The sequence below is a fragment of the Gopherus flavomarginatus genome, chromosome 9 (genome assembly GCF_025201925.1).
Source record: "Gopherus flavomarginatus isolate rGopFla2 chromosome 9, rGopFla2.mat.asm, whole genome shotgun sequence".
NCBI lineage: Eukaryota > Metazoa > Chordata > Testudines > Testudinidae > Gopherus > Gopherus flavomarginatus.
In genome coordinates, this window is record NC_066625.1 from 56,390,508 (window position 1) to 56,413,048 (window position 22,541).

The 22,541-nt window shown below is 39.9% G+C and overlaps 1 protein-coding gene across 1 annotated transcript in view; it reads left to right on the top strand.

Annotated features, from left to right (window-relative positions):
• Positions 1-22,541, top strand: part of TSPAN3 (tetraspanin 3) — a 36,392-nt gene that overhangs the window by 4,744 nt on the left and 9,107 nt on the right. Inside the window, exons 2-4 of the mRNA XM_050967101.1 lie at positions 12,325-12,516; positions 13,444-13,518; positions 16,360-16,461. Of these exons, the coding sequence (XP_050823058.1) occupies positions 12,325-12,516; positions 13,444-13,518; positions 16,360-16,461 (369 nt within the window). The remainder of the gene's footprint in view (positions 1-12,324; positions 12,517-13,443; positions 13,519-16,359; positions 16,462-22,541) is intronic.

Here is a 22,541-nt window from a genome sequence, read left to right on the forward strand (position 1 = left end):
TACCGTGGAATAAAGAGAGAGGATTTAGGAAATGGTATGCTCATAAGCATGACCTAATGAATAAGATTCTGGAACTAACTAAGAACACAACAGGGGAACACGCCAAGTTATAGTTTTAAGGACTGTTGCTATACTGCCTCACCGGAATTGCATCACTGTTAGCGAGACAGGATGCCTTTTACTAAAAGGCATGGATGCTTTTCTGTACTCAGTAGGCTGAAGTCCAGAAGCAGCTTTGCCTCTACCCCAAAATACCACTGGGGAAGGCTACACAGTAATAAAATTGCAGGAAATGCTGCTGACTTTGGAGAATGTGGTTCCTTCAGACCAACTCCCTCCAGCCATTGACCTCAAACCAAAACATTGGTGTATTCTAAATAGAGTGAGAGTTGGTATGGCAAAGATTGGTGACAGTATGACCACAGGGAAGCTGAGGAATAACCCCAAATGTGAATGTGGAGAATACAGGCAAATATTTGAACGCTGCCTGATGCAGTGCCCTCTGTCAACATCCAGTACTCCTGAGCAATCAGTAGCCTCTTTCATTTAAATAAATATTTATTTCCTTTGCATCTATCCAAGTAATCCTTAAACGCCTGATCATAGGTTATCTGAGTAGGTCAGGAAATGGATAACTTACTTAAGGCTACCTATAAATGGGAATATTTCAGGATAGAAGGATATGTTCATACGGAGAAAAATATTTTGAGAATAGCCATTTTTATCTATTAAACAATATTTGCTGTTTATAATAGTAATGTATTTCTCATCAGGAAAAGAGAACAAGTTTCCTGGGGGTAAAAATGTTATTGACTCCTGATATACTGGGACCCTAGGCAGATAAGTGGCTTATGTAAATCAATGACAAATGAGGTCAGGGGAAAAAAAACAAAGAAGGGGCATGTATCCTCTATTGTGCAAGCATTTAGGACAGGGTTCCCAACATGGCGCCTGCAGGTGCATCTAAATGCGCCCGCATCCTGGCCGGCGGTCGAGCATCCGCTGAAATTTGGCAAATGCTCGACTACCGCCATGGTCCTTCATCTGGCAGTCCCCAAACGAAAAGGTTGGGGACCACTGATTTAGGACATTGAAACATGCTACCTAATTTTTGTTAGGTCTCCAGCATACCATGTGAATCCAGTTTTCAGTGAGGAAAGGAGCGTAATCTTAAGGAAAATGGGAACTTCATGCTGCCCGATCAGTTTCTAGTAGCACTTTGTTCCTTTTTCCTTTCTCTTGAGCTGTCGTGTACCTTCACATGTCTGTAGATGCAGAGATTATTCTACTTCTATTCTTTCACTGTGACAACTCTGCTGCAGTAGTGGCAAAAGTAGTTTTTAAAAATTATTAGTATTACATGATGAGCAATGTCTATACTTGCAAGCTTACAGTGGCACAGCTCTACCGATACAACCGTGCTGCTGTGAGATCGCTTGTATAGCTGCTCTATGCTGATGGGAGAGAGCTCTCCCACTGACATATCAACCTCAGATAAATGAGTGGCGGTAGCTACGTTTGTGGGAGAACATCCTCCACCAACTCAATGCTGTGCATACGAGCGCTTATGCCAGCAAAACTTTTGTGTTGCTTGGGGTGGGGGTTCATACACCTGAGTGACATAAATTTTGCTGACATACAGGGTAGTATAGACATGGCATTAGTTTCAAATGAGTGATGCTGTTAAAAAGCTTTACTTTCTCAATAAAGTCATTTAGCTTAATTTTGCGTGAATACAGAGTGGATAAAAATTAAAAAAACAGGTTTTTTCCTCAAAGCATTTTGTCAAATCTGATTCAAATAATTAAAACTCTTTAGATTTTTTTTAAGCTATATTATAGCTCAAAGATATCTCATCTTGGAATAGGGATAATAAATTCTAATTCTGTAGTATGAAAATATATTAATGTAATGTTTAAGAAGTTTTTATTTAAATGAGTTCCAACAGTTCATGGATTAGGGACCCAATCTTATGGGCTTCCAGAGGCTTCTGTATAGATTATTTAGATTAATCTTTCTACCTACCCAATGAGACTCAGTGCTCAGCCTAGAAGATACCATTAGAGATGCTTAGTTTTGCAGTTCTCAAACTGTGGATTTGTGTGTCTGGAGATAACATGCTTGTTAACAGCAAAAATGTTTTTAAATAAATAATATATAGAGGTGAAAAATAGCTAAATAAAACAATTTAAATGTCTTTCACCGGTGGTGTTCTCCTCCTAATCCAGCATGGCAAGAAAATCCTCCAAATATTAATGATTAACCTGTTGAATTGGAGCTAGTTCATCTCCCAATGACTTCATAAGTATCTGCTTCAATTACCTTTGGTAAATGAAATGACCAAACAATTGTTCATTTTCTGATATAGCTGTAAAAGTAATCTGAAAAGTTTTCTAAATAAATCACTTAAATGTATCTTGTGTACCTTCTAAAAATAAAACCTACATCTGTCTCTGAGTTGGGAAGAATATGTATTAAGCTTCTAACAACCAACAAGAATGCACTTTTATATAGAAATCCGTGATTAAATCGAGTCTTCCTGACTAATGATTTAAATCAAATCCATCCTGCTTGATTTTTTTCACCTAAAAGTGATATTCGAAGGCTTTGCAGAACAGCTCTCATGAACACCCAGCTCAGAGGAGTTAAAATTATATAGTGGTATTAAATCATATGACCTAGTTCTAATACCACAGAAGAAGCTGGGACATGTAGAATACAGTGCGAAGTCTTACACACTTTCCTTAAAAGAAGAATATTAAGAAAAGAAAGTCTGGGGAAAAACTAATAAATTAAGGGATTTAATGAGAAATGAGCTAAACAAGGGAAGGTTCAGCTGTGACTGAACTTATAAACTAGCTGGCTTGAAGTCTCCTCCTGTGCTGGTAGCTGGAGAATTGTCTCCATGTCTCTTCAGAAGTTAGAATCAGAATTAATTCTCAAGTGTCATTTAGTGAGCATAGATGAGCCACTGGGCTACCAGTGGGAATCATTCAACTGAAATCTTGCTCCTGGACCACTTATCTCTTGGTGTGAAAGTGGCTTAATTTGTGCTGTGGAAGTGAAGATCAGCAGGGTACTTTTGGTGGGAGGAAGGAGTGTATTTTCTGGGAGTGTGGGTGTAAAAATAGATACTAAGCTATGTTTAAACTTTTTTTTAAAAAAAACTGATAATTTTAAAGGTGCACTCTTGAAACTGATATGGCATATTTGAATTATTTCATTTGTTTTATTTTGAGACATTATCAGGCAACAAATGTGGGCCCTGATCCTGAGAAGATGCACACGTGCTCAACTTTAAACCCACTAGTAGTCCCACTGAACTCCATTAAATAATCATGTGCTTTAAGTTGTTGCAAGATTAGAGGCTTAAATAGTTCCAACTTCTGAGAGTTCCTGCAGTATTTGTTTTCATAGTATTTTTTTTTAATGGAGCTTATAGCCAGTAGCAGCAAAAACATGTTGGAAAGCTAAATGTGGTATTACTGAATAGTATATGAAGTTTGAAATATCATTTTATCCAGCAAAGGAACACTTTACTGCATGGAAGAATCTTCATTGTTCTTGCGCAGTGCAAGGAATCTGGAAACAATAGAGGATCAGGTCAAGTTACAAAGCTCACACACAGACACACACTCCCCGTGATCCAGTGCATACAGAAAGAATGAGTGTGATAGGACACTCTGTATATTTGAAATTTTCAGGCCAATGATCCGCTTACGTCTTGTAATAAGAGATTTTTGTACATATAATACCAAGTGCAAACAAATCTTAGCTCGGCCTTTTGCTTACGTGGCGAAAGTAATGTAATTTTTGTTCTGAAGTGCTGTGTTTACAGCAGCTACATTTAAAGTTAATTTGGCATGTATACTTGTTATGTTACTTTTTTAGTTTTAAATCATGAGGATTGTTATTACCTTCTTTTCATACAGAAACAATTCTTTCTGCTTATTCAAACTGAGTGTAAGATCTGACAGCCGGTCTAACAGTCTTTCGAAGTATACAGGTTATGAAGGATTGTTAGGTTGTCAGATCTTGCACTGAAACAATTTGTTCAGAAGAGCTTTCAAATAAGCATCAACAGCTCAGTATGTACAAAAGGTAGAAACGAGGAATATCTTAATCCCTGTAGGATTTATTAACTCTTGTATCTAGCAGTCATGTAAAGCCAGATCAGACCCTGAAAAAATGACTGATCCAAAGAACTCAGTATGGTTTACTTAGCTTTTCCAAGTAACCCAATACCTCAAAGAGTCATTCACAAGGTAGCCTGTGCAATTCTTGCAGTGTGGAGGATGAGGCACAGTTTAGATGGGTAGGATAGACACACCAGAACCCTAGGATGTATACCCTATGTGGCTGTCTTTGTGGGAGGCACTGCTTGGGCACATCTGTTCTTTTAACCATGTAGTGTCGCTCTGTCTCGCTGTTGCTGGAGCCTTTCACTGTGGTGTGGAGCTTCATGTACCCTACATGCCACCACAAGTAAAGATAATCATCCGTGCAGCACTGGTCACTTTGCCCTTTTCTGAGCCCCCTCTAGTTTGTGGGTGTTTTAATCCATATCCACTTTGTCCAAACAGCTCCAAGTCTACTTATTGCAGCACACAAGTTTCATTGACTTTCCTTGATTTGAGTATTCATGAAAGGTTGATGCACGTATTTTCTGCAGTTCAATTTGTAATATTGCTTTTTACATTCTGGAGCATTATTTATGAAATACATCTGTGTGAATCGTATGCAGTGCATATAACTGATGTCAATTTAAGTGATGTTACAGTAAGAAAAGTGGCTGTCACTAAAATGGCATCGGTTTCCTCAACCCATCTGTTTTTTCAATGTATTCTGTGTAGCATCTGACTAGTGACTAAAAAGCTTTTACTAACTTTTACTGCAGAGCCATTGCAGTGCTGCGAGCCAGATTCTTTTCTAACTCTAACGGCAGAGTTGTTAAAAGCTCTGACTACAGAGTCTGGTGGTGGTGAGGTGAGTGCCAGAAAAAGATGACTTTCAGGTCCTAGATTGGGTTTACAAACTTAGATTTTATTTTTCCCTCAGATTTTAAGTACATTAAGAGATTGTGTTCTTAAATTTTAATTTGACAATGCATAGAATAATTCTGCTTCTAACTTTAGTCTTATGAATACAAGTTCTAAACTAGTATCTTGTTTAATCATTGTTAATTTAGGTTATAAGAATGTTGGTCGCAAGCTTATTTGGCTTGAATAAATATCTTTTCTAGCTGGATGGTCTTTCTCTGCTATATTGATACATACCCTGTCTTAAACGGGTTGTAAAAACACACAAAGCAGCAGCAATATGAGCTTGATATTGATGAATAAGGGTAGACATTTGGAAGTCAATATGTGAGATAAGTGAATCAGCACACTGCTCCACTCTAAAGCTGCATCTTCACATGTAAATTGACTTTAAAGAGTCTGGTGAATGGTAACAAGAGTTTAAATGTTCTTACATCTGCAACACCTGCTTTAGTTAAGTCTTCAGTTGCTGTAATTTAAGTGCTTTATTTAAAGTTTTTACTTCAAAATAGTCATGACATTACTTTGATAAGAACTGCAATGTAGAATCTTAACAAATCGCAAAGATCCTAAGATTATAGAATTGACAACTGCTTTGTAGCCAAAAAATTTTTCCTTCCCAAATTATTCCTATGCAGCTATATGCTAAGTCTCAACTCCACTTCTATGAACTGAGTTTTCTTGGGTGGGGGAAGAGAGAAGCCGCTTAAAATTCCATTTAAAACACAGCAGAGGAGGACAAAGAGGCTCACAAATGGTGCTGATTTCAGTCTTCCTTTGCACACTCGTCATATCTGGTGACAGCTGCAGATGGTTTTTCCCTCTGCCACCTTGCAAAATACCACATTTCTGACAAGCATCTTAATCCTTTGAAGTGGGGATGACATCACTGGCACATTCACATGTTTCATTGCTAGGCAACACTTAATGTAATTCATTTGTTCCATGGCTTCCCTTTGGTTCTTCACTTTATATCCCAAATGTGCATGTCTGCATTGTTCCATTCTGTACATAAAATGCTAGCGTATTAGAATTTAGCTAAAATTTCTAGCTGTCTTCCCTGTGCCAATAAACTAATTTTGAAGAAAATAAGCCATTAAACATAACTCTTCTAAAATGTCTCATTTTTGTGTTTTGCCCCAGCTAATTTTTTCAGTCTGTAGTATCTATATAGCACCTTATGTATTCAGTGTTGTGCAAATGTGAACTTTAGATAACTAATTGCAAGGGGTGTTGAGATTCCTATTACTTCCATTTTATAGAGGAAGAGTTGAAACACCTTGCCCAAGGCCATGCAGTGAGCCACCAGCAGAGCCATGATTAGAATGAGTGCACCTGATTCTCTCATCTTTTTATTCTTTCACACTTACTCTGAATGCAATGTATAGTTGGATTTGCCGAATTTTCTGCATTTAACCTGTTGATTCAACAGTCATATCTTTCATCCCTAACGCTTCTATTATGATAAATTAATGTAGTTTGTGAAATGCAGTCAGATGCGTAAATTATAGTAAATCAGTTTTGCCTATTTTTCATGCTGCGACAAGGAGGAGGGGAAACTTTTTTTTTAAAAAAAAGCATACTTCAAAGGTCTTCAGATATATTATTGGTCATTTTAAAGAGGACAATGATCAGTTGTTCTCTATGTCCCTTGAAAGTAGTTCCAGAAGAAGCCCTTAATCTGTAACAAGGGATATTTTAAGTTAGATATCAGGAAAAACTACCCTTGTAATTAGAAAGTTAAGTTCTGGAGTAGGCCTCCAAGGGAGGTTGAGTTCCCCATCGAGGGCTGGCGCTACTGTTTTCGCCGCCCCAAGCAGCACGCCAAATTGCCACTGTGGACGGCGGGGGCAGTCTGTGCGCTGTTAGGGTGGCACGTGCATTTCTGCCGCCATGGTGATTCAGCGGCAGCTTCTGTCTTCAGCCAGAAGACAGAAGGTGCTCTGCCACAGACAGCTGAACGTAGAAGCTGCCGCCGAATTGCCTCCACCACAGAAATGCGCTGCTGCTCTAACAGGCACATGGACTGCTCCCGCCATCTGCAGCAGAAACTGGGCACACTTCTTGGGGGGGAAAAACACAGATTGACGCCCCAAGCACCTGTCCCCATTATTGGTGGTTTTTAAGAACAGACTGGACAAATATCTGTCACAGATGGTCTAGGGTTTACTTGGTCCTGCCTCAGCACAGAGGATTGGACTTGATGGCCTCTTGTAGTCCCTTCCAGCACTACATTTCTATGATTTGTAAAACAAAAGTTGGTAGGGGAAACAGGCAGCTGTAGAACCGGAAGTTCCTTAGCTCATTTTTATCAAATATCAGCTCTGTAAAATTTGAAATACTCTGTTCAACCTAATGGTAACATTTGTACTTTACCACTACTGTGGCTCCTGTTCTCAGAAAAGTCTGAGAAGTTGTTTGGGTCCCATGTTGTACATTTAAGAGGACCTGTCATGGTAAAATTTTTCCAAAAATTAGTATTTTCTCCACATGAGAATAAGACCTGTTTATGACAGCAGAAGTGTAGTTCTCAAATAGTTTCTAGAACTTTGCAGCAAGAGGAAACTTCAGCTGAGACACAATTTGCTTTGATAGTAAAGTTTCACACTAGTTAAACTACAGATTATTCCCTCCTCCCCTCAACAGTTTCTATGTCCTACATCACCATGAAGTCTAAAATAAATTATACACAGTCAAAATTTGTAGCTTTCATTGTTAATGGACATGCTTGCAGATCAAGGCTAATATAGTCACTAATACCTTAGGTGAACAGTGCCATTTTTAGGCACTGATCTGGGACTTAAAATAAACTTATCCAAATACTGGCTTAACTTTATCCCTGTTCATATCTTACCATATCTACCACATCATTTAACATCTCTGCAGTATCTCGTCTCATCTTCCTTTTCTGTTCATTTAATATCTTCCTAACAACTTCCCTTCTTATAAATGTGTTGGGTTTTTTTTTGTTTTTAAATCCGGGCACGATCACATTTGTCATTTACATTATTCAGGTTGCTTGTATATTAGAACCTTCCCCACCCCTGCCTGCACACTCATTGTATTTAGACCGTAAGCCCTCCAAGGCAGGGGCTCGCTTCATTCGTGCAGTTCTTAACACAGTGGGGCACCCTAGGCCCCACAGTAATACAAATAGTCGCATTAAGGTATAAATATTAATATGCATTTGCAGTTAAACTACATAGCACCAGGGTCCCATCAGAAGAGACACAAACTGGATAAACCCCCAGTCCTACACTGCATGTGACTGCAAATGGACAGATTGTCAGTCGCCTATATTTCATCACTTTTATTCAAGTTCAAACCATAGTGTACTCCATGGGGAAAATGAAGACTTGGATTAACACCTTTTAGTATTGGAGACAATTGAATCAGAACTACAGTAACTCACTTATTGTTGTACTTATGTTCCTGAAAAATGCAACTTTAAGTGAAACGATGTTAAGCGAATCTAATTTCCCCATAAGAATTAATGTAAATAGAGGGGGTTAGGTTCCAGAGCAGCTTCCCCTACCCTGCAGGCACCAGAGGCTGGGGGGGAGGAGAGTTCAACCTTCAGCCAGCCCACACCACTCCTTCCCCTAAGCCTCTACCCTTGACCCGCCTCTTCTCTCCCCTCCAGCTCCTCCCCGTCCCCCCATCCCTTCTTAATGCCACAAGCCAGCTGATTGCTGAGTAGGGGACCGAGGGGGGAGGCGCGCCGAGTCCTCAGTCCTCCCTCCTGCCTCCAAAATGCTGCAAGCCAGCTGATTGCTGCTGGCAGGAGGCAGGGGAGGGAGTGGAGGTGCGCTGAGTCCTTGCTCCTCCTGCTCAGGGCAATCAGCTGGCTGGCAGTGTTTTGGCAGGAGGGAGGACTCGGTATGCAGGCTCCCCCTCCCTCCCCTGCCTCCTGAACGTGGCAAGCCAGCTGATTGCCCCGGGCAGAAGGGAGGGGGAAGGAGCGAGGACTTGGCTGCGCCTCTCCCCTGCCTCCTGAATACCACAAGCCAGCTGATTGCCCTGGGCAGGAGGCAGGAGGAGAAGGGGGAAGGCACTGATCTGCAGAGTCTGCTGGAGGGAGGGGGCCATAGGGAGGCTGCCAGCTGTGGAGAAACAGGCAGCCAAACAACGTAAGAGTGGAGCATTGCACAACTTCTTAAATGAATATGCTGCTTAATTGATAGCAACAAAACAACGTTAAGCTGGACGACTTTAAGTGAGGACTTACTGTACTCCTAAAGTGAGCTCAATGTTTCTAGCTCACCAGAGCCCCTGTGATGAACTGTCTTGATCCATTTTAACTCAGTTTAGATCAGTGATTCTCAAATTTTTTTTTACTGGTGACCCTTTTCACATAAGTCTCTGAGTGTGACCTCCCCCTTATAAATTAAAAACACTTCTTTTTTTTGTTATATTTAACACCATTATAAATGCTGGACGCAAAGCAGGGCTGGGGGTGGACGTTGACCACTTGCGACCCCCATGTAATAACCTTGTGACCCCTTGAGGGTTCCTGACCCCCATTTTGAGAACCCCTGGTTTAGATAAATAATGATATTCGGGCTCATATAAAGACTCTCTAAAACCAGTTTCAATTAACCCAAAATGTACTCAGTGTTCTAAAGTGGTAGCTAGCTGTATTGAAGGAAATGGACTTTCCTGGCCTAGGGAACTCTGAAGGTTTTGGTAAAGCTTGTAACTTACTAAATGAATGTTAAGTGCTAGCCATATTTATGGCAGTATATTAATGTAGACCAGGAGACAGTGTAGTGTCTATTAACTTCACTTGGCTTAAGGGTGCCCTGTTGGAAGACTCTGAACAGATAGACTATTATAACTGAGTTCACAGCATCCATTATTTTAGTTGCATCAGCTTCCAGTCCAGCTAGCATAGTTCTCCCATTTAAGCTGTTCAATGCAGAAGTCACCTTGAGCATTCTAGATGTTGACATGAGGCTGAGGGATGTGAAGAGAGAACAGTGGGTTCATTGTATAACTAGAAAAGGGAATACAGAGGCAGAAGTACTTGCTGCTGTTGGTGTACAATGTACTATCTTTTGGGCCCAGTCCTGTGATTTTTTGAGTGTAATTCCATTTAAGTCAATGGAAGTCTTTCTGCGGTCAGAATTTAGGATCAGAATGATGTTGTGCATGCAGCAGTTTAGAGTTAAAATTTTGCAATAAGTTGCATTCCTACAGTTGTACTAGAGTGAGCAATAAGATCTTCAGTAATCTGCCAGTAAGTTACAACAGTATAGGTAATGATTTCCTCTTTGTGCAGAAACTGGCTAGTTCGTACAATGATTCTTCTGAGAATATTTCCTTTGAAGTTGAAATCTTACCATATGTATTCTGTAGATATGCACCACACTGATAATACACAGTAATTGTCTGACTTGTGTACTGTTCATAGTGAAAAATTTTATTTGGACTGGAGATATTACCTATTTAAAAATGGAAAGCTTGTTACATAGGTTTCACAAAAGGTATCTTGGTTTTAATTTAATCTTTTCCTTACTAAATAAAGATAAAAATATTTACATGTGCACCCATTACTCCTAGCAATAGAAATAGATGATATGCCTACCTCCATAGTTAAGTAGCAGAATGGAAGAAAGGAATACATCTTGGAATATAAAACCGTTCCTGTATCTGAAGGAAGAAATCTCTGGATTATCTGCAAGTAGTTAGCTGTTTGGATTTAACAGAATCTTAGGGCTTGTCTACACTGGCATTTTACTGCGCTGCAACTTTCTCGTTCGAGTGTGTGAAAAAACATCCCCCTGAGCATAGGAAGTTTCAGTGCTGGGAGCTACACCCTTCGTGGAAGGTGGGTTTGTTTTTTTTAGTTCAGAGCGCCACAGCAGCGCTTTAACATTACCAGTGTAGACTAGCCCTTAGGGTGTGTCTACACTGGCAAGTTTCTGCACCACAAGTTATACCACTTCTATAAAAATGCTGGAATTAAACCACTGTTACGTGTCCAGACTGTGCTCCTTGTGATGCTGGAGTGCATCCACATTAGCAGCTCTTGCAATGGCAGATAGCAGTGCATTGTGATAGCTATCCCACTGTGCAACTAGCCGCAGGGTTCTGGGAAGGGTTTGCAATGACTCATGGGGCGGGCACAGCATCATGTGATGCAGGTTTCCCAATCCCATTGTTCCATGAGCATCCTACTACATTGCCAGCTGCTTTTCAACTGAAATGGGTTGAGGTAGTTTGTAAGTGTATGGGGGGGCGGGGAGAGACATTGTTGTGACATTGTTTTGGGGGACAGTGTGTCAGCATGCTGTCTTATAAGTTCAGACAGTGGCAGGAAGCAACCAGTCCTGAGCAAGGGGAGGGGGAAACCCCAACATCAGCTCCTGCCTCCCTCCCTGGGCTCTCTGCACAGCACACACACACACACCTGCCTTGGTTCAACAGCAGGAGCATTCCACATTCATGGTTTGCTTTTGTCCCAAAGCAGATCACAGAGCATGCAAGGGCTGTCAGAAATGATGCATTGAAAGGGGAGAGGTGCATGTCTCCAGGGCAGTCGGGTTCAAAACAATGAGCAGAGTGGTCACTTGAGGCATTATGGGACTGCTCCGGAGGCCAATTACAGCACAGAAAGCAATCAAGTGTCTGCACTGGCAATAGAGCGCTGGAGCCTCTGCGAAAATAGCCTTAGATTCTTGTCGAAGTGGGGTTTTTGCATCACTGCAACTGAGGAGTTTCTGTGCAGAGTGGCTTGGCAGTGTGTACACATCTGCAGTTTGAGCACAAAAAAACTACTTTACTGCACAGAAACTTGCCAGTGTAGACAAGCCTTTGCTGTCAACAGTTAGACAATCAGGTTAGTTCATGCATGCATGTTTGGGAAGGGGGCACACAGGAGAGCAATGTTCACAACACAGCCTCTCTTCTTCCCTTATTTAAGGGTATGGAGGTTAGGTCAAGGTGAGCTGACTGCAATGTTTATCTAGTTTAGATGCAGATGAGTTTGGGCTTAGACTTGGGTTCAGCCTTTCACCTAATCTAACTGATATATAGATTAGGTAAAACACTGGAGTTAACTATCCACTAACCTCCACTTCCCTAGTCTAGATGTAGCCAATACTTCACTAATCATTTATAGCTGCGGTCTTACCGAAGGGCTGTTTAATTGACATTAGAAATGCTTGCTAAGGTATTCATTATGAAATTATAACCACTTGTAGAGGATTGTGTTTTTTGGTTTTTGTTTTAATTAACTATTGGGATTTATGAAGAATTTGATCACCCTAATTTTGTTTTGTAGGCGGCAGCAGGCATTCTGTGCTATGTGGGAGCCTATGTCTTCATAACGTATGATGACTATGATCACTTCTTTGAAGATGTCTATACGCTTATTCCAGCAGTGGTTATAATAGCTGTGGGGACACTTCTCTTTATTATTGGACTTATTGGGTGCTGTGCCACAATCCGTGAAAGTCGCTGTGGTCTTGCCACTGTAAGTTGCTGTGTTTCACATGAATTTTTGAGGCTTTATTGCATGTTCTGATGTATATTTGTTTTCAGTGTTCCCTTTGAATGACTAGAGCGTTACTGACGGTGTTAAAATGGACCCTCAAGTATGTTTGGGTTTTTTAGCTATTTACTCTTGTAATCTTGTTTTACAAGCTCAGTATTTTTTTTCTTCACCTATTTTATCCTAAAATACTTCTTAATTTTTTGTTGGAACATATTAAAATCAGCCTTTTTTTTGGTACTGAAACTTTATATAAAGTCCTTCATTATCATTCTGAAGAGGGACATTGGATCTGCTTAAAGCAGAAAGATTAATACTGTGAATGTTCTTGATGGTACATTTGTATTCAGTTATAAATATTTCTCTTTAAAGCACATTTGTGCTTAAGAAAGCTGAAACTTAAAATTAAAATTATGTGGCTGCCACTGGTGATGGAATTTACACTACCAAATACTTGTAGTGTAATATTAGGAATTGGGGCTGTGTTTAAATTAGTACTTGTGTTTAAATTAGTACTTCAGTTTCTGGTGTCGCTATGTGCCATCTATTCACATAACATGTATTTGAGTAAAAAAATAAAATATGTATATGATACTAATGTGTTTTTAAAAAAATGTCACATAATAGATAAGTGACCTGTGGGCTGTAATACTTGGGTACAGTTTTGGTTGGATTTCATCTGCAGGTACTGGGTGGTGTTGGTGGCCTGTTTATATACAGAAGTTCAGACTAGATCTAGTGGATAGATTATTTGGAATGATCCACTCAGTTGACTATTTCTATAAATTACTTGCTAAATTAGTAACTTGCCTGGCAAGTTTGATAAACCCCAAAGGCAGAGTTTAGGTTCTCAAAAGGCATGTCAGCAAAGCTACATATTATATAAATATTTTGGATTGTATTTAACAGTTTGTGATCATCCTCCTCTTGGTTTTCATCACTGAAGTGGTGGTGGTAGTTCTGGGATACATCTACAGAGCAAAGGTAATAAAAACTGTCTTCTAAAGTCCAATAAATGTTTTGTTGTAGATTGTGATCAACTTGCTGGGTGTGGGGGGGGGGGACTTCCCATATTTGCTGCAGTATACTTATGTGTGGGATTTTCTAAAACTTCTGTAAAGATGTTCTGATTCTCTACATTTTATAAGATCAAAGAAAGGTGCAGGCCTAAATGATAGCAAAGATGGAAAAAAAAGTAAACCTATATTGAAACAGACCTCTTCAGAGGTCTGGAAGTAAGTAGCTTTAAAAAAAAAAATTGGGGGTACTCCAAACTTGGATGAAAGATGGCTAATGACTTTTTAAAAAAACCTGATAACTCACTTGCTATTTAACTTTATTCTGGCTTTACAACGGCTACATTTGAAAGAGTGTGGGAATAATTTATATACAATTCAGCATGATGTTTAGCAGGCTTCTGTCACTGAAGAGTGGGGTGAAAAGCTGATACACAGTAAATAGGGTTATGCCATAATTGACACGTCTCTATTTGCCAAGTATTTGATTCTGTTTTTAAAAGCATTTTGAATCTGTATGCAGCATAAGTTGCACTGCATTTGGGTATGTTGTATATCAGTGTTTACCCAACTTAATATCTCGGGGTTTTTTTCCTTTTTTTCAGTTTCTCTTCAAGGTGTCATAAAGTAAGCAGCCCAAGTGGACCGGGTACTTACTGCAACACCCCACTCCACTCCTACAGCCCCCTTTTGGGTCAGGACCGCTGCAGTTACAACACCATGAAATTTCAGATGTAAACATCTGAAAATGTGAAATTGACTAATTTTCAAATCTTGTGGCTGTAAAATTGACCAGAATGGGCCATGAATTTGGTCGGGCCCTACAGGGCTCTGTAGGTTGAAATCAACACCTTGACTAGCCATTAAAAGTGCCATTTTGCAGTTCCTGAAACTACCTAAACAATGATCAGCTGTGTTCTACATCAGCAGTAACTTCAGAGTAGTTTTTAGGGGTAGTTTCAAACAAAGTACAATGCAGTACTCTAGTCTAAAGATCAAAGGTATGGAGTACTGTTCTCAGGTCTGGGTTGAGCCTCAGCCAGCTCATTCTCTTCCAGATTCCAGCCTCTAAGAACTGGAAAAACAAAACCCACATCATTCAGATCAGATGAAAATGACACAGGCCTGCCTGTCTGCTGCCTGTTTATGACCCTGGAAGCCAAATATATTTCTACTGTTGTCTCATGTGCCTTTAGACAGACAGGGCAACAAAATAGAGCCTAGATATCTGGTAGAAAAGTTGCCCCAAACAACCCTCTACCACTTTGGGGGGTGGGGAAGGAATGAAATCATTCTAGACTAGTAGTGTCTTTTCCAACCAGCGGCTAGCAGAGCATTAATGGCCATACAGTCTTGTTTTCAACGGCTGCTGAAGGATCTGAAAGTATCAGCCTAGACACCTGATCATTGTTTGCTGCCAGGAGGAGTTAATTAGCAAAGACCAAAGCTGTGTACATTTTATATTCAGAACAAGAGAGTGAACAGGTTTTTAAAAAATGGTGTCAGAATTGCCTTGTCACAGATTTCCACAGAAGTGAAGACTGGACAATAGTTGGCAAGATTGAGTATCAAGTGAGACTGAGCCCAGTGACAGCTTATTTGGGGAAGCTGGCATTGTGGACTTCCAAAGGAGGCATAACTAACCTTTGGTGCATTTGAAACTTTCCTACATCCTTCTGTTAACGATGAGAGGCCTGGGTCCAATTTGCACACTCAGATTTTACCTAGAGCAATGATGTGTTTATGTGCTCCATGCATTCCGCTGTGACAACAGCCAGCCCATTTCAGATCTCTTTAGTTTTGTCTACTAAATGAGGAGAAATTTCCTCTTGAAAGATTAATTTCCATATGGAGGTAGCTGGGATTAATCAGTCTGTCAGTCAATTGAACAGTTCCAGACTTGTCTTCTGGATAGGTTTAATCTTTGAGGATTTCCTCCCGAACACCCGTGCTTACTCTCCAGTCAGTGTGACTGCGCCAGTGCCATGCAGGGCAGAAGGAGCTAGGAAATGAGCAGAGTTGAGAGAGAGATGCCAGTTGGCTGTCCTGAGCCAAATCCTACCCTTGGTTACTCCTTTAACAACAAACGGTTGTAACTGATGCCAGAACTTTGCCCCTCTAAGGTTTGCTATCCTAATTCAGTGTTCTAGGACAGAAGATTTCTGGTGCTGAGCATGTTGTCTGTCACCATGCTATAACTCTTGGTCTTTTCAGGAACATGCCCAATGATCTATCTTGTGCTCCATATCCAGTTAACTTCAGATTCCTCACATTTTGACTTGGGCCCAAACCTAACTTACAGGTTGGAGGCTATTTCCTCATTTGCTGGTATTTTTGAAAGAGTAGGGTAGCAAAATTCATGCTTCTTAAGGAAGCTTGTTCGCAAACATAAGTCTGTAGTTGGTGTAGCCTCAACCCCGTAATAAAAGCAACGAAAGGGGAAAGTGATATCTCAGTGCAGAAATATTTCAGAAATTTACATTTTATAATACTGTATAGATGTTCTGAAGCAGCTTCAGGCCCCAAGTTCTGTGTAAGGTAGTTATCCATCTTAATTTTCTGTGCAGAGTATTCTTAATTATAGCTCTTAACCATTAGCATTTGTACAAAATACAAACCAATCAGAATTCCAAGAGAGAGACCATTTCTCCAAAGTACGATAACCTGTAAAACACAATAATTTAAGACTCAACTAACAGGCAGTTGTCTAGGCTTACTCAATTATTTACAGCTGAAAAAAGGACTGTGCTGCCCAGAGTTGTACTACTTGTGCCAGTAGTTTGAAAGTGCACTAATGTTTGCTTTATAGGTGGAGGATGAAGTTGATCAGAGCATTCAGAAAGTGTATGATGCATACAGTGGGACAAACCCTGATGCTGCCACCCGCGCTATTGATTATGTACAGAGACAGGTGAGAGCCAACATAATGGAAAGTTGATTGTAATTGTAGATCTCATGAAGTCCATATTGTATAAGGAGCTGTGAACATTGTTACATTGCTCTGGGGCTTGTTAGATGCTGTCCACGTTACAACCTTGACCAAGATTCTAAACAGTAGCTTGGTCACTATGTAAACAGAGTTAAAACTACTAGTACCCAGGACACTTAACTGTTTAGCTGTTTCAAGAGAGGTAGGCTGTCATATAACTGTCCTTCTGTAACCACTTCAGTGTGCTGTTAGGGGATTGTTTGCTATTGTTTCCTTTAGTACTATGTCTCCCTTCAATATTTCTCCGCAATAGGACATCCCAGAGTGCACTACCCCATCTGCTGCTAGCTCACTATAAAGGTGGGGACACGCATGCAGTTGTGGTGGCGTAAAAGATACTTTATTGACTTGAAGGGCCCTGATTGCCTTTATTTTATCTGTGGCAGGGGATTTTTGGCAGAAACAATCTCACCAAGTTTAGAGAAGATCCAGTGGCTTCTGGCATTTTTTACCATTCTAAATTTTTAAAAACTAGCCTCTAGAGTTCTCTACATTAGAACTCCAACCTGTGCATCTGTACAAAAGGTACCACTGGTGGGAGGTTTCAGCATTTTTTTCTGAAATTCCCTAGTGAAGGGAAAGTGTAGCCCAAAAGAATTGAGATTTGTAATTCACCACTGATGCAACTCCACTGCTGGGAATCTCACCAGGGCTTTTCCTGTCTACACTATAGCCTCAAGTCAGTTTTTCTTCCAACTATTTAAGAAGTTTTGAACAGACTTACAAATCCTTGTCATGTAGATATTGGAGACAGAACAATACAGTTACAACAATATTTTTTTTAAAAAAGAGATTTGAGATTACTTTGACAGGGTGTTACCATGTTAAGGCTAGTCTATACTGGCAACGCTAAAGCGCTGCCGTAGCAGCACTTTTATGTGCCTTGTGTGGTTGCAGGACTGCTCTGAGAGAGCTCTCCCAGTGCTCTAAAAAAACACTTCAACGAGAGGAATAGCTCCCAGCACTGGGGCACTGTTTACACTGGTGCTTTACAGTGCTGCAACTTGCTGCGCTCAGGGGGGTGTTTTTTCACACCCCTGAGCGAGAAAGTTGCAGTGCTGTTAACTGCCAGTGTGGACAAGCCCTTAGAGTTAGCATCTGTATACTACCTCTGACATGATGTTTCTGGTGCCCTTTTTTTTTTTTTTTTAAGTGAAATCTGACTACACATTTAACAAACCAGGCATATCTGTCAAACTGTAATTTCCAACTTTTTTGAATAGGTGTGCTTGTTTTTTGCAAGTGGGTTGACTGAGTATTGAATAAATGGTAACTAGATATTTAAGTATTTATTTGCCCTCTATTTTAATGGGTACACAACTGGATGTTAGGTTTTTCAGTAACTTCGTGTGATTTTTTTTTTTTTCTTTTTACCGTTCTCCTTGGTCTGTCTAAACTTGGACTATCCATATCTTCGCTAACAGATGAGATCAATTCTTCATTTCCTTTTGTGAGACCATTTGTGCTAGGAAGCCCCAGGAAGATCACCAAAGGATTATTTGGTGATAAATATCCAGTATTTATTTGTTATAGTGGGTTACAAATTGTATCCCAATACTCTGTTGCCTGGACATGTCCACCATATATGCATAAAATCTCCTCTCACCACAATTTCTCCAGTACTACTTCCTCTTCCATGTATGTAGATATTTAATCTACTTGTATGAGCCACTGCTGAAACAGTATTAAAGACATTTTATTTTATCATGTTGCACCTTGAGGTTGCTGGTCCTCCTTTTCCAGATCAAATCCCATTCATCTGGGATAATTTGTCCAGATCCTTTCCCCAGGTGTCATACATGGACACATTTTTTATGTTAAGAAAGCTATCTGCCGAGATTGATTATAAATTAGCTATTTTTTTTTAACTGATCAGATGCCATTGCTTCTATTAAAGTTAGCTTTCCATACACAACTGTTGTAGGAAGCTGAGAAACATAATGCCTAACTTGAAAGTACTGGTACTATGAGTGTTAGTTATTTATGATCACTAAATTAGAAAAGTTTACTGAATAACTGGTCAACCCTAAGCATTCTGTGGCTCTTCCAATTTTTAAAACTGTATGGTTGACAATTTGGATTAGGATCTAGATTATTTGCAATAAATGTCATTGGCAAGGGGAAAAGTTATTTTAGCTCTAGTTCTGTCCCAAACCTGTAACAAAGAATATGCTAGAGGATGTTTGTAAATTTCTGAAGGGTCTGATTTTTTTTTAAATTTAATCCAGAGTAACTCAACAATATTTACACTGCCACAATTTTCTTGTTCAATAAAGACCTATTGTGTGGTTGTGTTAGGGTGCCCCTATCCACTACTGCTTTGAGCTGGCTGGCTTGCTAGTACTGTGTAATATTTGTTATAGCGAGTCTCCATGTTTAATGGGTTTGTACAAATCTGCACTCACTCTTGATCTTTTTATTCTATGTAAATTCTAACAGCATCCTCTGTGTTCCTGCTAGGATTTTATCTGGGATAATTACAGAATAATTGTGAAACAAGGAAGATCTTGGGCAAAAAGAACAGCTGCTATCAAAAATGAACTTTCTGCCCAAGAAATTTTGCATTCTTCCTCCAGCTCTCCAGATGTGGTCTTCGTTCCCCCCGCGCCCCCCCCCCCCCAGTTCCTTAAGTAGTGGTTTGATGTTTTAAATAATAGAGCTCTTCTAGGTTGTTTGAGATCTGAATTACCATTTATCTTACAACATTTGTTGCCCATTGAAACCGAAATGTTTTCTAAAATAATGGTTTCTCTGTGTCTGGCAAATGTAAAACTAACATTTCGGATTTGGCATAATTTATTATGAATCCAGACGTTTTCCCAAAGTCCTGTATTTCTTTAGATACTAGTTGTAGGGAAATGTTCAGGTTAACTTTATATACTGATGTAATATTTTTATCTATCTTCTGAAGTGTTCCTTCAGTTTTATTCTTGTGATAAATTCATTGTTCGTTATCCTCTGTGAAAGAGACTCCATGGCCAATACAAAAAGGAAAGGAGGCAATAAACATTCCTATCTAGACCCTCTGTGTAATTCAAATGGGAGATTTAACCTAATTTAAGTCACTTTTTTTGAGCTGGTATGAAGAGCAATTATCCATTAAGGAACTTAAGGGGACAAATTCCATATGGGACAGGACTTGAAGGGCTGCATTAGATTAGGACTTTCCCAGCCTTTGGGAAAAAAGTAGCTTCTTTAATAGGTTGTGAAACTTCTTCCCCCAACAGAATGTCATTGACAGTGCCCCTCAAGGGACCTACAAATACTGCTTTATCTACCTTGTAAAATTCAACTGGAAAGCCATCAGGTTGTAGATTTTTACCACTTTTCATACATGCTATTGAATCTAAGATCTCTCCTTCTGTTTTTTAATCTAAGGTGTCTTTATCAATTTTTGTTTGTCAGCAAGCCTGCTACTTCCAAATATTTTTGAATAATTTCAGGGCTAGGAATACCTGATATATAGAAGTGTTTCTAATAAGCAGCAACAGTAGCACACATTTCATTGGAGGAATATGTTCTTTAAGCTTTGAACCAGTAGCTTCTCACTTATTTCCTTTTTCATAAAACATTTGCTTTGTTATACCTAAGGGCTTTTTTGATGGACTCTGTCATCAAAATATTCCATTTCCTCCTAATAATTAGTTCATATACTTTTTTGAACCTGTTTGTTATGAAAGTTCTCCCCCACCCTACCCCCCGTAGCTCTTTCACTTTTCAATAGAGGCTCTGTTTATCAACTGAGCCCAAGTTCTGCTTTACCTGCCTCCCGAAGACAACCTCTTTTTATACTGCCTTTTATTTGAACATATTGAACAGTGTCCTCTTCAATTGTCTGCAACTGAATTGTTTGCACAGCGAAAGCAGTGCTGCACCTGTTTTGCCATCCACCACCTTCTTTATCAGAACTAACCTCTTTTCTTTGGCTGAAGCCAAAAAGTCTGAAACCAATTACCTTTCTTAGCCATAATTTGTCCCTCCTGAATGGAGTAAAAAAAACAACCAATTAAAGATAAGCTTGGGTTGTGTTTTTTTGGGGGGGAGGTGGTCGGGGGGTCCCCTTTAATGATTTTATTTAGCCCTTTGACGTTCAAAGATTCTGTTTTAAGAGGAAGAAACACTGAAAATGACTCAGTGGAAAAATTGAAACTGTCATTCTTTAGCTGTTTAATGGCATGAACACTTGTGTGACCAATGTTTGTCTTGTTTCTAATTATGCTGTATTCGCAATTGTGTGTTTGAAGGCTTGGTTTCTTTTTGTGAACTTCCATATCAATTTTCTTGTTTAATTCCCTCCATTACTCTGAGTCTAAACCCAAAAATAAAATACTAAAGTAGCATAAGAATCATGCCCCAAATGACTGAGTTTTGCTGAACTTTCCCCATGAATGCTTGAGACTGCAAGAGAAGCAGTCCCAAGGAAGTACCTTCTCCATGCATGGGACATTAACCTTCACCCTTAGGAGTAGATTACCATCTGATCATTTGAGTTACGTGGGGAGGATTAAACAGAAGGCTTGAGGAGTCCTCCTTGTTCCCTCTGTATTTTCTCCAATCTCCTCTGTCCCTGGGACTCACCACCCAGTCCTGACCCCTTATTTATTTTTTCTATTCGTTAAAATACAGAACATAGCTATGAATTATGATCATCCCCATTAAAGCAAACATGCTATTTTTCTTTATAACGTAGTTAAACAACATCTCGTTCCTGGTGACTCCCAAGAAATCCTTTCTTGTTAATCTTCTTGTTACTCCTCAGGTATCAGAGTCCTCTTGTTCAGTTTCACATCTACCATTGCCAGTACATTCTCTAGAATCTCTTGTCTTCTTATCCTCTTTCTCTTGGGTTCTATTGTCTGCAGAAATGTTCTCAGCATTTTATTCTTAATTTCTACCACTGCAGTATCCTCTTGTACTTGATGTTTTGACTTCTATTCCAAGTATCTCTTGTGTGTTTTTCCTTGTGTAAAGTATTTACTATATAATATTGGGGGGGGGGGGTGTTTTTGGAAGCTGAATGGGTTTAAATGAGAATCCCCCATCTCTAGCAGATATCTGCCCTCCTGAATAGTGCTGTAATTTCTCCCAGCTCTCTTCTCTCTTGTAAAGTTAAGGCAGTGAAGTCATGGAAAAAATTGCACCTTGTGGTCTGAGTTCTGAATGCTGTCTGGCTTTCTCTCTCTTCCCCCACCTAGGGTGACCAGATGTCTCAATTTTATAGGGACAGTCCCGATTTTTGGGTCTTTTTCTTATATAGGCTCCTATTACCCCCCTGCCCCGTCCCAGTTTTTCACACTTGCTGTCTGGTCACCCTATCCCAACCCCCCATGATTAAATCTTTATGTTTTGAGCGTCCCTGGATACTGATGATCATTCTCACCTTGTTTTTCTATATCATTCAATTTAAGCTGCATCTTTCTCTTTGCTCCAGCAGTGCCATGTGGTTCTGCACTGCATGCTTTCACTTGCTGCTTTTGGTCTTAGGTCAGTCTCTAGGCACGGTTGACTCTTATTTTCCCAGTCAGTAACTTTCTTCTTTTACTACTGGAATACGGGATGTCATACAATTTCTCCTGGCCTTAAACTCTGAGATTAACTCCCATGTGTCAGCTTCAGTGGGTATTTGATTTTCGTCAGCCATGGCGTTTCTACCTGACTCGGCTGCCATGTGTTCACTTGGAATCTGAAAGTCTTCCCTATGCTGTGAGTCCGAAACACTCTTCTTAGTGAGGTGTTTTTGGGTTTTTTTTTAAATTTTGGATTTCTTTAAGAGAATCTATTCTCTGCAGCCTTGTTCTCTAAACTGTGCATGGGCGGGGGTGCGGTTGTGGAGTTTAGTAGATTTCTGGGGGCTGAAGGAAACAAATTGCTATCATCCCCTTAGGGCTCAGGCTTAAGGCTGCTATTTTAGTCCATCCCAATTTTAATGTAGTACAGTACTGCATTGGTTTAGATTTGGTTCACATTTTGAAGGCTTTCTTCACACCCATGAGGGCTAGAAA